Source organism: Gouania willdenowi, chromosome 4 (assembly GCF_900634775.1).
Source record: "Gouania willdenowi chromosome 4, fGouWil2.1, whole genome shotgun sequence".
NCBI lineage: Eukaryota > Metazoa > Chordata > Actinopteri > Blenniiformes > Gobiesocidae > Gouania > Gouania willdenowi.
This window is the reverse complement of record NC_041047.1, coordinates 20403329-20419601: the sequence shown is the minus strand read 5'-3', so window position 1 is coordinate 20419601 and position 16273 is coordinate 20403329. Positions and strand designations below refer to the sequence as shown.

Sequence of the window (16273 nt, the reverse complement as noted above, 5' to 3'; positions counted from 1 at the left end):
TTGACGACATAGTCAAGAGTCTGTTGTCAGGAGTTGGTAAAATGTAAGTCTTAGGTCATGTGACTAATTGTTGGACAGTTGTGCAATTCTGTCAACATCTGGGTGACTCACCGTCTCCTCCAACTCTGAATTTTTGGGCTCATCGTGATCAGAGTCTGGTGCTGTGCCAGAGGTCGCCTCGGGGACTGAATCTGCTTCTGCTGTGGCTGCTACTGTTGCTGCTTCCTAGTCGAACAAAAAAAACAGGTACATCGGCAAATTAGGTGTGTCAACTATGAAGGTATATTCTTTTATTTCAGTGGAAAGTTTGAACTGCAGCAGCCAGAAGAGCTCTGATACTGCCAACATGAAAAGCTCTGACTTGCAAACTCTGTCTAAGAGTTTCCACAAACGCACACACACACACACACACACACACACACACACACACACACACACACACACACACACACACACACACACACACACACACACACACACACACACACACACACACACACACACACACACACACACACGGTGCTCTGAAAAGATGAGATCGAAATGTGCAAATAAGTGCCTCAGTCATGTCGAGACATGTTTAAAGGTCAACCACTACTCAAAGATTGACGGCTCAGCTCATTTAAAACACAAATCCCCCAAAACAAAGTTAAAAGACTTGAAAAGCAAGTTTTTATTGAGGACGTGCAAGTCACCGCGAGTGTATTCCATCAGAAGAAAGAATCAGGAGGAGGAGGAGGGGAAAGAATACTATGTAACAAGCACGGGAGCTAAAGCAATAGTGTCAAAACAATGTCTCCCTGCTCTAACACACCTGATTACAACAATAGACTCATTCGCAGGCTTCTTCTGCAGAGCTGCATTCAGGTGCTTTGGAGCGGGGAGAGACATTTGAAACCTCCAGGCACGTGTATGCACATCCCACGAGAACCATAAACTCCAAGATACTTGAAAATGGATGATTTAAAATACTGCTACACTCAAAACATGGTCCATCTTGTTAGAAGAAATACATTATTATATGATAATTACAGTACATATCTACACAAGTGCACAGAATTTAGTCAGATAAAAATAATAACAATAATAACAATAATTTAATTTAAATAAAATGCCCAATACTGTTTCCTGAACCAGCATAATAACTATGCAAGTTAGGTTTTCTCATTTTCTTTAAATACATTTTGAATTTCCTGGTACACAAAACGCATCCTTCAGTTAGTTAAGCACCCTTGTTGTAGTTGCTTTACTTAAGGCTTAAAATTCAATCTAAATGCAAATATTGCTAAACCGTTATCACAAAAGGATATTTTCTATGTCTTAGGGTTTTCTTTATTAGAAAAAAAACCCTCCAAAATAACAAATTTGTCATTTTCTTTGAATGAAGTTAGCAAAAGGTGCCTTCTTTTTTTCAATAAATAATGCAATTGAGCCAAGAAATGACAGATCAAAATAACGGACACTTAGTGATTCTTTTCTGTGTATTTATTGATTCGTTTTAGCATTTTGAGTTTGGGAATTACTAAGTTTTTTTTGGTCACATTCTAAGGAACCCACTTTTCACCTCCTCCACCCAACAATGACCTCAAGCCTGACAACAGACACCGACATAGTGAGACAAATGCACACACACACACACACTGAACACCCACACACACATGCTGGACGACAGAGGGGGTGTGACCTGTGAAACAGAGAAGGTTGAATCAGGTGTGGGGGGTTCCTTACACATCAGGAGGTTTTTTTTTTTTTAAGGTAAGCAGATATTTTGAAATCGCTTCTGAGCAGGTGATGCTGCCTTGTACAGAGACGTGCTCTGACCCATGACCCTCCCCTTGCATTCAAAGACCTTGACAGCCATTCACGCTTTCTATTCTATTCACACTGCATACCTAGGTGCTGGATTTTGCACACCTGTGGCATGATAGACTTCAACAGCCACTGTTAATATGTGTATTTAATAGGGGTGTAACGATTAGTTTTAGCAACAATTCGATTCACGATTCATTGTTGCTGATTCAATTCCAGGACGATATTGGTGAATTTAAAACAATTCGATCTGAAAAAATTCAGTGACATGAAATTGATTCGGTAACTTTTTAGCCAAAATAATAATAAATAACTAGATACTGGACGGTGCAGGTTAGGTTTCATAGATTCCTGATGATTCTTGTAAGGGAATTGTCTATAAATATATTATGGACATAAACAAGTAAACAATATTTAACGGAAAATAAATTTACATTTTATTTGAATAATTTCCAACCAACACTTCAGTTTAAATTAAGAGAATGTTAACCTTTTCTGCTCTCATTTTCAATAAAAATACATATAAGGTTTACCTGACTCTTCAACTTGTTTCTTTTTTTTATACACAAAGATAATACAATATTAATATCATCAAATGAAGTGCATCCAAGATCTGTTCCGATGGCCGTAACATCTTTAAATTATTAAAATACCTTTCAAAACACAGCCATATAAAGTTTGCCGTGCTTAAATCCAATGTGTTATTTCCTTGTATCGATACAATCGATTGATTACCTTTTAAAACGATTTTAGATCGATTAATGTCATCCGGAAGGCCAACTTGCTGAGCACAGATCGATATAGTTGGATAGTAGGAATAGAAATCAATTTATCGTTCTCATGGATTAATTGTTACACCCTTAAGGCTCAAACATATTCGGGCGGACACCCGCAAACTGCTCGGCATTGTATCGACCCACATTAAATGTAACACCAACCTGCATTTCACCCTCCTGAGACTGGTAGACGAGCTACAACAGTAGCAACACCTTTAGTACTCCCAGGTGTATAAGGACTGCAGAGAAGCGCTAAGAATCATGGGACATGTAGGTATTTAATGGAAACGACTACATGAAGGTGCATTCAAGTATGTAAGCTCTGAGGAAAGCGGACAGTTTGCGCTGAGTCCGTTGTGTGCGGGGTCTGCCCGAGTATGTTTGAGCCTTTTGTATGTCAAGTTCCTGTTGTGTGACATTTGTTTTGACACCCCTGATGTGTAAAGTTAAGACAAACTGATGCCTATACAAACGCGTTGATGCGTAAGGGAATCCAATGTGTGAGGTGGCTCATTAAAACATAGTGTGATGAAGGCAGTGTCCAAAGAATGGAAGGAACAGGACTCAGGGAAACGGGAGGGAGGGGAAACTCAACCTGGGTGTTAGAGGGCACTGGAGCGTTTGAGAGCCAGAAATCCAGGTCGGAAACCTAGGAGAGGAATGGGGGGAGAGGAGTGTGAGGAGGTGAGAGGGGTGAGGGCAAAACAGGCTGTGCATTGTAGTATTAATGAAAACATCCAGAGAATGTGCAGCTTTAATTCATGAATGAATCAAGCATTTTGTAAGAGACTATCAGGAAACTGGTATGAGATCAGTAGTAACTACAACTGATGAGTAGCGAAGCCGTAAGGAAGCAATGGAAGTGTTAAGTCAATGAATATAATCATGCTAATTAATAGAAAATGTATAACCAGTTAGAAAAATTCTTTATATAACCATCTATCTATGCTATGACATGATATAAAGGCCTACCTCAGCATTGGTTGAAGTGGGCAGAGCCACGACCTCAGTGGTGTCTTCTGATTGAACCACAGGCTCATCAGCCTCGCCCCCGAGTAGATCCTCCTCCTTTTCTTCATGCTTGTGTTTCTTCTTCTTCTTCTCTTCTTTGCTCTTCTGCATTAACAGGATGACAAAGTCAGCCTCGTGTCGCACTGAAAAGCTCAGACGAAGGTATGGAAAAAACTCTTCCTCCTCACCTTTCTATCCCGGTCTTTGTCCTTCTTCTTCTCCCTCTTTTCTTTGCTGCTCTTCTTCTTGGGCTCCTGTGATGGAGGAGTGTTTTCTGCATCTCCATCTTCCACTGGGCTTTTTGCGACCTTGGCTGCACGATGTGACCTGACAGGAAGCTTCTCGCTGTCTGCAAGAGGCCTGAACAAGAACGGACATAAAATCTTACTTGGATCAGATGGGGTTTAATGGTGGTCAGGGCCGATACCATCATTAAAGCTGGGACATTCCATGCACTTCAGCCTAAAAAAAAATTCTAAAATTTTTACCAACTGTTCCTTAATTTAAATGGCACATTTAATGTTTAGTTTGATTGGATAAATACTTTTTGAGATATGGACAATTTAGTAAGGGGGCATGTGCCGATTTTCACGTGTTGTTATTTTTCTTCCCTTTTCGGCTTCCAATATCTCAACAATTACATCACATTGAAAATTGACATTTGGTATAGTTATACAGCGCCACCTCCTCTCTCAGACTATACAAAGAAATCTGCTATACATCCCATCAGATGGACGTACAGCCCCTCAAATTTGGAAAAAAGTTGTTCAGGATTTCAGGCTCAAACATGTTTGAGCCTTCAGTAAACAACTTTGCATATGCCACAACTTCCAGTGAACGTATTCAATAATAACGTAACAATTTCGCAAAAATTTCAGAATTTTTTGAGACCGAAGTGCGTGGGCCATTTATGAAATGACCCAGCTATGATCTGTCAATATTATCTAGCCTTCTCATGCAGAAGAGCATTTATTAGCCAAGGTTTCAGCAATCCAAACGAGTTCTCCAGAAAATAATGTAATCTGCAAAAGGCCATAACAATTAAAAAAAAACAACCAAAAGGCATTTTTCTCTGTTGGTGAGAAACAAATCTTCTATGGCCCCCTGCTGGCTACTATCTCTAAAAACAATAAGAATCTACCACAAATACATTATATACAGATTATTTAATATACTTATGTTTTTAATTTATTGTTTAACTCCACTTTCTAGTCTGTTTTTTTATTTTCAGATTCCTACTCATGTGGATTTTATTCTCCAAATAATGTGTTAAGCCTAGTTGACACTTTTTGTCATGTCCTACTTTGTGTCTGTGTGTCTAACCTGTGTGAAATTAAAATATGACCCGATGAAGTTTACCATTTCACATTGAATAAACTCATTTATGTATTTTAGTGTCCATAGAAAAGAAAAGCTTTCTGAAATCTGGAGCATCAACACATGCAAACTACAGCTGCAGTCAAAGGTTTCAGGGTATATGGTGACTTTTGTCATGATCCTCATTATCAGCTGAAGCTGTGCATGCAATACGTTAATGTGTTAACAAAAACAAACGGCCAAGAGTCATCTAGTTTCCAGGATTTTTAACATTTCCTCTGAACTGCGTGTATAATTTTTTAATAAAACATTGCCATCTTCACATGATAAGAAAAGAGAAAAAGAAAAGTAATTTCCTGCAGGATATTATCTTTACAAGGCAGTTGAACTGCATTTTTACTTCACATTTGCAAATAAAAAAAGGCTCTAAAAACAAAGTCATGACAACACGGCGTCAATAATAGGATTTTTTTTTAATCGAGTTTTGTTTAAATAGCTGACCGATGAAGAAAATATGCTAATATTTTAAAGCTTGGATAAAAGAAACAAACAAAAAGGCAAGATAGAAAAGCTAACGGTACAAAGGTTCAGGTGAGCGGAAGCTGGGACTGGTAGAGTTAGTGTGATGAATGGAGCAGGAAATAGGCAGGCTGGGTACGAATCGAGCACAGGCCTGACAGTCGGGATGCTACTCACCTGCGCCCAGCCGACTCCACCAAGCTGCCCGCGCAAAGAGGCAGCAATGGGTGTGTGTATGCATAGAAAAACGAAAGCAGAAAAGCAAAACGCATGAGACGGTGTGGAGAGTAGATGAGGGCAAAGTCACTTTAAAGGGAATAAACGGTGGAATCAGAACTAGCCAAACGTTCAGCAGCTAAAGAACGAGGATGTGTGAATAAAAAATAAAAAAAAACAAGTTACAACAATGTCTACATGAGTCACAACAAACATTAGTAAAGTACTCTAAAGCTTTGGACTCACTTATCCAGGTCGATGTCCAGGGCTTTGTGAGGGTCGTTGGGATCTTTGTCGTCATCATCACTGGGTAAGGCATTCTGAACAAGAAGACAGTTCATCAACATCATCCCGCCAAAAAAAAAAAAAAATGGAACAAGGGCAATAACGCCGGAAAAAATAATTGCGTGCTTCTCATTTTTTAACTCAATCAAGGTATTCATACCCTGAAGCCACACACCAAATTTGGGTATCCTATCTTAAACAGTTTCTGAGAAAAGCTGTCCCCTTTAACTCGGATGGACGGACACACGGACAGAGCTCAAACCTACAGTATATCACGCTTCCACACTTTGTGGCTGAGGATAATAAATGAGAAGAAACAACCCAGTTAAATCTTTTACCTCAGAAAAAACAAGAAAAATCAAATACGTGAGCAACAGTGGTAAGATTTATACATTTAAATACCAAATACTAAGTAAGGGAGAAAATTAATTTGGTCAATCAAAGAGAAAAAGGAGATTAAAAACTCAATTATTATTTAGGTTAAAGATGAAATCGCTGCCTACCTTTGGGAATTTCATTTCTAAAATAAAGTTTATTTTTCTACAAGGTGCAGATTCTAAATACATTATTTGTCTCTTACGCTCTTACTTTCACCTTCTCTGTCCAAATCACTTTTGGGAACGTTCAAAGATTAAAGACTTCTGGGGTTCAATATTTAGATGGTATTCCTATACATTTTAAATTAATCTTGACCCAGACCCTGAATTGGGCATTGATAGCACATTGGAAAATAAGGACAAACATTTGTGTACAATGGTTGCTGATGGTACGGTTATTGCCATGAGATGTATTTTGAAAATATGGAAATCTGATCCCCCTCCTGTATTTGAAGCTTGGCTGAGAGAATTTATTGGATTACTCCAAATTGGAAAAACTGAGCTATAAGGTGTCAGGGAACCTACATACATTTTACAGCATGTGGAAAGCTATCTTGGAGTATTTAAAACTTTAGATGACCCCCCCCCATTACACTCATAATTTGCTTGTGGCTAAATTGTGGATGTTTTACTATGATGTTAATGGCCTCATTGTTCGTATTGTGTATTTTGATGTATTGTGTTTGTTTATCCAAGTGTACTTGTGTTTAGGATAAACTCTGGACTAAGTACTGTATTTTTATGTATACTATGTGCCTGTCTTGCTGTATGACATATAAAATGTTAAAACTCATTAATAAAGTTTTTAAAAAAAACTATCTTTGCCTCCATAAAGGGCAATTATCTGTGTGTGCTCTGCCTTTTGTGAAGCTTCAGGTGTAGAGGGAGAGTTACGTGTTCTGCTCTGTCCCCACCTCTGGCATCTCCTCTGTTACGATGTCGACCATGTGAGCAGGTGTGATGTCCTCCTCGCTCTCTGGCCCTGAATCGTGTCTCCTCCCTCGTCCGCTGCGTTTTTCTTTCCTCTTCTTCTTCTCCTTCTTCTTCTTGTCTGCTCTCTCTTTCTGTCGACGCTCCTCCTCCAGCTTCAAGTACTGGTCAGACATAGGCAGGCCTGCAGTGATGGGTGAGGGGTTTGCCGATTAAGTGGTTTGTCTTTAAAAGGGTCAGGAGAGAGAGTTTTTCGGCCTTATTTGAATGCTAACGTGTCAAACCTGGGACTTTGAGAGGCACAGTGAGGTCAATCTGAACTACTGGGATGTGCTCCACACCAGGAGATTCCTGATACACCTAACAGAAGGAAACGGTTCATGTTAGCACAGATTCATTCAGCACACTGAGCAGGATGAGAGACTGTTACTGTAAACAAACCTTCTGAGACGATGGAGAGGCCTTGATGTAGAACGGATTATTGGCTTGCTCCTGTTTTCTGGCTTCTCTTCTCTGGAAGCAGAAAAGGGAAAAACAATCATTATTATTTCTTTTTTATTTATTATTTTTAGTGTTCATTTTTTATTCTGTGTGGTTGCTTTCTTAAAACCTTAAAGCAAACCTTGTACAGTAAAGTTTAAAGTGATTCATTTAGTTTTTCATGTAGTTATGATTATCATCTTTGGATTTAGTAGGTACATTTGTTCACAGAAGCTATAAAGCTTGTGGTTCATGAATTGTTCACATATTTTTTCCCACTGATGGTCAAGTTTCTAATACTTTACTGAGGAAATTGAATCAATACTATACTCTGGGTGTGCATTGCCATGAATCAGACAATACGATTCACGATTTGCATATATCGCGATGTATGTTGTTTTGCTTAGTATCGCAATATCAATAATTACAAATTTCACCTTTACAAGTACAAAATAAAATGAAACGTGTATATATATGATTTTTTTAACTTGTGAGAAATGGCAACCAACTGTATTTCAAGTACCAATATCAGAATCAAGTAGTGTTTATCAAACTGTCAAATTACATTTTTTGTTTAACTTTTGCTTCTACAACAGATTCTGATCATTTATTTATGTTTAAGTAACCACATACATGTATAAAAGTGCCCAGCATGTTTATGATAATAAATTGCAATCACATTCCAAGCTAAAATGCATTGAAGAGTGAGGCAGTTTAACAAGATCTTACAGTATGTGGTTCACTGACACCTAGTAACTGGGCGTTTACAAGCTTTGCATATGTTAGCGCAATTAAATTTTTTTTATCATTAAAAAAAACCCCAAGATTTTTCAATCGATACGATAATAGCACGATGAAATAATGATTTTTTTTCTTACACCCTTACATTATACAGAATAAATTCAGTGAAGACACAGTTATGTTGTTTATGTCATGTATAACTGCTTTTGAGCGTACCCTTGCTAGCTCTTTCTCGTCCACCTCTGTGTGCCGGGACCGGGAGTGTTTGGGCTCCTCCTTGGCAAAGATCGCTTTGGGCTGCTCGTCCTCGGACTCACTTTCAGATGGAGGCTCATTGATCCAAGCATCCAAATCCAAGCTACACAAACAAGCGGGGAAACACTTTACCTATGGAAGAACTCTTGAGAGACTTCCTCAAAAACACTAAAGGTATGAACAAAACATCTCACACACAAAACAAACAGTCAACAAATTAGATGAGTGATCGTTGGCCCTGGTGCAGAGCCGACTCACCCCTCAGGAACAGGCACTTTCTTCTGTGCCTTGGGAGCCACAGGATTGAGTTCTCCAGCAAACAGGGCACTGACTTCTTCTGCTACTTCTACTTCCTTCTGCTGCAGTTTCTGGATGTACTTGACCAGCTGCAGGATGCACGAGGCCTGACCACAGAAGAAGAAGGAGAAGCCGTGTAGATTAGCTTTAGTGATTTATCTTGGTTGCAGGTTGTGATCTGATGATCTGCTCAGTGAAGAAAGTCAGGATGTGGAATATAAGCTCCATTAACCGTCTTACCCTCTCCTGCACCTCCAGGTTGGCGCTCTGGACGAACAGTGGGAGCCTGTCTATCATCAGCTGGCTGGTCTCTTGAGCCGCTGTGCCCTCTGTGCTGCCCTCCTGACTCTTCAGCACAGTGGAAAACAGCTTGGCTGCGTTCTGAACGTACACAGCCTGGATGTGGCCTGGTAGGGTGGCCACCTTTGGCCGTAGCATGGCCTCCAGGGTCTGCATGGGGTTTTCCAGGTGTCTTAGCAGAGGAAGCACAGAACATGACAGTTTTATTGTAGAGGATGCAAAAAAAAAAAATCAACAATATTTGATAGTAACAAGCTGAGTAGACAGTAACACTTACTCGGAGAACTCGCCGCAGATCCACGCCGCCGCGTACAGCACTTCGCAGATGCCGTTTCTCTGCATGTTTCCTGTCAGCAGGTGGGCATTGTCCAACAGAGTCGCCATCTGGGCAACGGCAAAAATCCGGATGGCTTTTACCCGGATAGCAACATCCAACATCTGGGAGGCGATGAGGTGGCCGTGGCGAGTGCCCTCTAATCGGGTCAGCTCCACCAGGATGCTGATGTACCTAGAGAACACACGTGGAGATGAAAGCAGTGCAGATTTTTCAAATCAATCAAACAAACTTTACAATGTTGGAATAACACATTGGGCAAAATACTTGAAAGAAACTGACCACTCAAAGTTTGTGATGTACTGGTAGTTGCTCTGGCTGCAGATGTCGATGATTTTGGTGAGCAGCTCGTCTCTGTAGGTGGTTCCTTCTGCTTTGTCCACATGCAGCATCAGCTTCTTCACAATCTCCATTAGGTTCTTCTTGGACACCTGATGACAAAAGATTATTTGGTGTAAAAAATAAATATCAAAGCTGTTGCCTGGCATGAAGAGTCTAGAACACCTTTGTTGTATAAAAACTTCAAAATAAAGGCAAATGTAACATCTATTATTAAACCGTCATATTGCTTTATTTTGGATCATTCTGAATATTTGTAAGCATCCTGCTAATCTATTCTCAAATATTTGCAAACTTCCCTGAAACTAAAAACATCAAACACTACTGTGCATTGAACACCAAAAACCAATATGTCGAATATAGTGCGTGGAGAGAGATCAATCTGATACTTTTGTCCTGAGTTGGTTTCTTAGTGCATTTGTGTCTGTCCATTACATTTATCTTTAAAACATTTACCTAAAAAAAAATAAACTTAAAGGAAAGACTTTTATTAGGCCATTGCAAATCCACACCAGGCTTTCTGGAGATTTACTGGTTTGTGCAGAGTATTGTGTTCACTTTGACGTGTAAATATCTGCCAAAGGCTTTAAATCACACCAAACAAATCAACCAAGTCAGAAAAATACAACAAGAACTGATTCTTTCCCTTCTTTTAGTTCAAACAAAGTTGATTTCCTTAATGGCAAAAAGGAAAATGTTTGGCTTGAGTTTCATTTCGGATTTTTTTTTTTTTTTTTTTTCCATGAAACTTTTTTGTAAAAGCTGTGATTATATAAAAATGAGATGTATTTGGTGTCTACCATTCCATAGAGCAGGTCCAAAGCTCTCAGACGAATGGATTCGTCTTTGTCGTCCAAACACTGGAGGATGAGGTCTTTGTGAGACTGCACGGACTTGGGATGGGTCTTCAGAATCTTTGACATGGCCAGCAGGCCGAGGTACTTCACTACACAAAAACAACCTCAGTATATTTAACAATGGATACACACCTACCAAATCATATAAAATCAGCAAACTTGTATGAACTGCATTTATCCACTTATTTATTACTATCGTAAAGAAGAAATCATATAAAATTGAAAGTAATAAATGCTTAAAAGCAATAACTCAAAAGGGAATGACACAAACACAAAAACCAACGTATGAGGGAAAGGACACAAACACATACACACGAGACACGCTGAGCTTCTTCTCGTTCTCATCCTTCGCAGCTCCTACTCAAACTATTCTTAAAATTCAGAGACGTGCTGAATCAGGGCAGTGTATCGATCATCTAATGTAGCAGAGACTAATGCCTCTCAGCTGCTCGATCGATGCGTATGCGTGGGATCGACCTTGGGGTGAGACGAGTCTGATCACTGCAGCAAATACATTACAGGAATGGCCAGGGGTGGGGCCCTGCACTGCCCCAAAACTGACTGAAGACATACCTGGAACCAAACTCCACACATTTATTTATGTGAGCCGATTATTTGTCCAGTTTGCTCCTGTCTGACCTTTTCAATGCGTTTGTAATATTGCCAGGCTTTTTTGTCCAAAGCTTATCCAATTATTCCTCAACTAATTCTGTTAACCTTTTTATCTTAACATCAGACCAAACCATTACCGCTAAATTGTGTTTTCAAGCCCAAACGGTCCAAACGTACAAATGTCAGTTAAACGTTTGAGTTTAAGATTGTAAACGTATTGTAGAACCATTAAAACCACTGCATTTAACCAATGGATTGTTTTATTGATGCTGAAGCCCTTTGCATTATGTAAATAAAACAACATATTAAAAAAAGTCTAGTCAGGTCTCTCTTTTCAGTCACCAAGCAAAACCCCGACACCAATCCAAAGCATGACACTGCAGGCATTGCATGTCAACTGACTTCCATTTAAACTTCATTTCATTCTAAGTGTCTACGCTTCACCAGTACGCTATCTTCACTAACCTGAAGATAGATGGATCTTGACCTACTTTACATACTTTGCAGGAGCCAAAAAAAAAGGACAAAAAATTATAAACAAAGCACAAGTTCACGATCTGATCTATGTGCGCCACCACCACTACAGCCTACTTTACAGACGACTAACTACAAAAAGGAGATCCAGATAACTCGAATTGCTTGAGGATGCTTCGCAATAGTAGAGGCAGTTCTTTCAGCATAATGTGCAAACTGGGTGCAATCCCAAAAACTCTACTGCAAGCAGCTTTTTCCCCTTAGTCACAGGCAGGCTTTCAGTGATGATGAACCTGGAGGAATGGCTTTTCCAAGCGGGCCGACCTAATTCAGTGTGATAAGAAAATAGTGTTCGAGTTATCCAGAGTCAGGGGATCTACATCAATGTTGTCTACAAGAGCTAGATTCTTCCGTAGTTAATAAACACGCAGACAATGAGAAAATGACACACTGCAGGCATTGACAGAGGGCTCACAGTTCTGGTCCGAGTCTTCAATCAGGATACGCAGTTTCTGGACACAGAGCTGTAGGACAAGGGGTGAGAGAGAGCGAGAGAAGGACAGAACTTGTAAATGACCTACGACCTTTCCACACCAGTTCCTGTCTAATCAAACCATCACAGAACTTTTGTTTTTCCATGCATCGTGCCAATGTAAAAACATTTATGTACTTCTGTTTAAAATATTGGGAACTGGAAAAGCTCCTTAAACCACTCGATTTTCTTCTTAAACTGGAGTGGAAAGGGTCAACAACTAGAGACTTACCTGGATACTAGCACTGTGGTTCGGCATCCCAGAGGATAAAGAAATCAACACTGCAACGAAGGACAAAGATGTTGTTTTGTTAGCGATTAATGTAAACTAAATATCTAAAGAAGGGAAATATTCTGTGATTGGCGAACAGAAAAAAACAAAAAAAGATTCTTGATATATGAAAAGACATTGAGTTTAATTATTCTTTAATAATTAAATGGAGGCAACTCCAGAAGCTTTGATTGATTTCTTAAGGAGATTTCAGCTTGCATCCCAGAGTCCAGCTACCTTATCCAAGTTTACCTGATATGGTGACCTAAAGAGCTGTACATTTAAAAAACATAGTCAAAGTCAACATTGTACGAGATAACCTGCATTTACAGAGAAAATGCAAGTGACATTGACTCTCAGAGGTTGTCCAGAGTAAGTATAAACCACAGTCAGTATAACTCTCAGAATTGTCAGTTATACGCTCAGTATATTCCCTCAGAGTCAATATAACCATCAGTATAACTCATCGGAACAAGCTTTTTTCCTCCCCTTAAAAATCAAAATTAATCAATAACCATTAAAATGATGTAAATGCCAGGACATAGCAGGATTTCCTTTAGTATTTTTCAAGTGTTCCATTATAAAAACGTACGGAATTATAATAAAGAAAAAAGATCTCAATAGTAGGAATAATTTACAACATTTTCATAATTAACAATAGCATAATGTATCACACCACAGTAATACACCACTGTGATGTTTTTACATGATTTACATGCAAATATGGGCCTTTACATTTCCACCTACCTTTCATCACTCAAGTAGAAAATAACTTCACAATGTCATATAGAAACCTTTAGCCACAGTTAAAATAATAAATCCCAGCATAGATACCAAACGCACTAACTACTACAAATACATGACAACACTTAAAGCAATACTGACCTGCAATGACAGTGTTGACACATTCATACAGGAGGGACATGGCTGAGGTACTGTGAGAAAGAGAGTATCAGATTTAGAAACCGACACACTGCAGATTTCAATCAATGTATCATTGGCCACGGTTACATGATGTTTTTCAATTCAGAGTGAGAATGAGTTATTCCGAATTAAATCATTCGGAATTAAAGTGTTCAGCTTGGTGTTTACATGGAAATAGTAATTCCCGAATTGAGGTTTACATGGAAAACCAGTTTATTCGGCTTTAGTTCATTCCACTTTAGGTCTGGGGGTTTGGAAGGTTCTGATTGGACAGGGGGTGAACATGACGTATCACGTCTATCAGGAAAAACACACAACAAACCTTTTATTGTCGGCTGTAACACATAACACCACACATGAGAACTGTTTTCACCTTTATTTTGATTGTAGTTTTGAAGCAACAGCTCGACAATAACACACTATCTCCCTTTCGGAGCGGAAGAGAGATATGAACTAATCACCGGTAAATAAAGCCTAGTAAAACTCCAGAAAACAATAACCAGGAATACATAGTTGCTCCCTGGTAAAGATAGAAGCTCTAACAACCGGTAGAATGATAAACTTGGTGATATTACAGCCTGTGCAGCAGTACGGGGACACATTTACTCTGTCTATGGTCTCAGTATCACCCATCCAATGAAGTCACCTCCATGTGGGTAATATGTACATGTGTCCGTGTTAATGTCTGCATGGTTATGCCTCCATCCATCCCCCTTTTTTCATTATATCCATGTCTTTTAAGGCTCTTATTAAATAGTGTAGAAATTAAGTGTTTACAAGGTCAGGTTAAAAAGGAATGAACTTTTATTCTGCTTTAAAGAGGAATTAAAGCTTCCATGTAAAAGTGGCCTTTCTCTACCACTTTGAAGGGTTTTAGCTCACCTGTGGATCAAGTTAGTCAGAGGTTCAATCAGCTTCTTCCCAAGTCTCGGCTCCAGTGGTGTGAGAGCACCAAACTGTAGAAGAATGTCAGTGTTAACCTCCAAACTGCTGGATGCAAATCAGGGCTTCAAATACAAGTACGTAGCGGCAAAGTAAACTTCAAGTATTCAATTTCTCCTTTAGGAGTTGCAGTTGTATTTGACTGCATGTGAATTCATATTGTTCAGATGTTTACAAAAATCTAACTTTTCAGTTCTAAACTAAGCTGCAAACATCTAGAGGATGTTCTCAGACTCATGCTCACTGACCAGCTTGATGATCTTAATGAGAACCCAGTTGTTGGTTGAGGAGGTCATGAGTTTGAAGAATAGTGGGGCCAGGGACAAGTAGTTCTTTGGGTTTCTGCGTGCCAGCTCACAGATAACATTTACAGCTGCTGACTGGACACCTGAAAAGAAACCACATGGGACGCAGACAAATGATCGTCGGAACACAGAGAGCAACACTACGCACACGAATAATCCTCATGTAATTTGATACGGACGCAGACAGGAGGAGACACCACTTTGCTTCCTCTAATAAACTTCCCTTCGTATTCTTCCTATTGTCACTCTTAATACCGACTGACACATAAATATTCTTTAAAAAACTAAATAATAGATTTAAATTATTCTTTACAAAGTAATGATTTAAGTAGTTGTAAGAATTTTAAAACACAATATTTTAGTTCTGAATGAAAAATTATACATGAAGTTCTTTAAAAAAAAATGAATATCTTGTAAGTTTGGTTTTCAAAAAGATATATTTTAGGTCTAAACAAAGAATACATCAAATACAAACACCAGACTATATGGGGTTAAAACACATGGCATACATCTTGAAGACATGGGTTTGCAGATAAAACAAGTTAGTCAATGCCGACACATTCAGATCAAAACGAGGAAATCATAACAGTAAATATTATTGTTTGTGCAACAACCCTGTTAACTCCCTGTGGTTTCCCCAAACGCATACATTTAGCCTGGTTAAATTATTACATTTTATTTTAGGTGACAGGCAATATTTGTCCTGCGGAGTCCAAGCTGTGCTCAGGATTTTCCTTGAGAAGAATATAGTAAATGTTGCAAAAACAAAATCCTATTTCTAGAGTCTAATATTTATCCAACTCTAAAATAAATAATGAACGGCATTCTGTTTCAACAAATAAAGAAGTTATCTAGTACCTGGGTCTGGGTCCTCTAGTTTCTCCTTTAGCCTGGGGAAGGCAGGGCGCAGGGATTCTGGGTATTTCAGGAACACCTTATACATGATTAACACAGCTTTCTTCCTGATGTATGGTTTGGTGTGCGACATCTAGAAGAAAAAAATATCAGAAAAAATGTCAGAATAATACCATCTTTGAATACAATCTGTGGCTGTTCTTCTGTAACTTACCAGTGTCATGATGTCATTGGCCAAATCCCGAGCCAAGTCAGGGGTCACAAAACAAGAGAGGCCAGTGAGGGCAACGCCAGTGTCGTACTGGTTGGGACTGCTGAGATCCTGTGGGAGAAAAGGATAATAAATACACAGTAAAAAGTCTGGAAGTCAAAAGGTCGGAAGCTTAAAAAGGGACGTTTGAACAAAATAAGGACGCCACTGACCTTTCGAATCTGATTGGTTGTCAGCATGATGACATCTGTGCTCTCATGGAAGCACTGGGAGGCTGCCAGGTAGCCAATCCGCTGCCAGATGA

At 39.2% G+C, this 16273-nt stretch overlaps 1 protein-coding gene across 5 annotated transcripts in view; it reads right to left on the bottom strand.

Moving 5' to 3' along the window:
• ap3d1 (adaptor related protein complex 3 subunit delta 1) overlaps positions 1-16273 on the bottom strand; it is a 33159-nt gene that overhangs the window by 9922 nt on the left and 6964 nt on the right. For 2 of the 5 annotated variants that reach the window (XM_028443786.1, XM_028443787.1), the window contains exons 4-26: positions 16182-16262; positions 15973-16080; positions 15762-15891; positions 14847-14986; positions 14539-14612; positions 13618-13667; positions 12694-12743; positions 12405-12453; positions 10787-10932; positions 9930-10078; positions 9591-9821; positions 9254-9485; positions 8975-9120; positions 8678-8819; positions 7682-7753; positions 7525-7600; positions 7225-7424; positions 5895-5968; positions 5610-5633; positions 3785-3956; positions 3558-3701; positions 3181-3234; positions 112-225 (exon numbers count right to left, since the gene is read on the bottom strand). In XM_028443786.1, coding sequence (XP_028299587.1) covers positions 112-225; positions 3181-3234; positions 3558-3701; positions 3785-3956; positions 5610-5633; positions 5895-5968; positions 7225-7424; positions 7525-7600; positions 7682-7753; positions 8678-8819; positions 8975-9120; positions 9254-9485; positions 9591-9821; positions 9930-10078; positions 10787-10932; positions 12405-12453; positions 12694-12743; positions 13618-13667; positions 14539-14612; positions 14847-14986; positions 15762-15891; positions 15973-16080; positions 16182-16262 — 2658 coding nt within the window. The remainder of the gene's footprint in view (positions 1-111; positions 226-3180; positions 3235-3557; positions 3702-3784; positions 3957-5609; positions 5634-5894; positions 5969-7224; positions 7425-7524; positions 7601-7681; positions 7754-8677; positions 8820-8974; positions 9121-9253; positions 9486-9590; positions 9822-9929; positions 10079-10786; positions 10933-12404; positions 12454-12693; positions 12744-13617; positions 13668-14538; positions 14613-14846; positions 14987-15761; positions 15892-15972; positions 16081-16181; positions 16263-16273) is intronic. The other 3 variants (XM_028443788.1, XM_028443789.1, XM_028443790.1) reach the window with 2 other exon arrangements.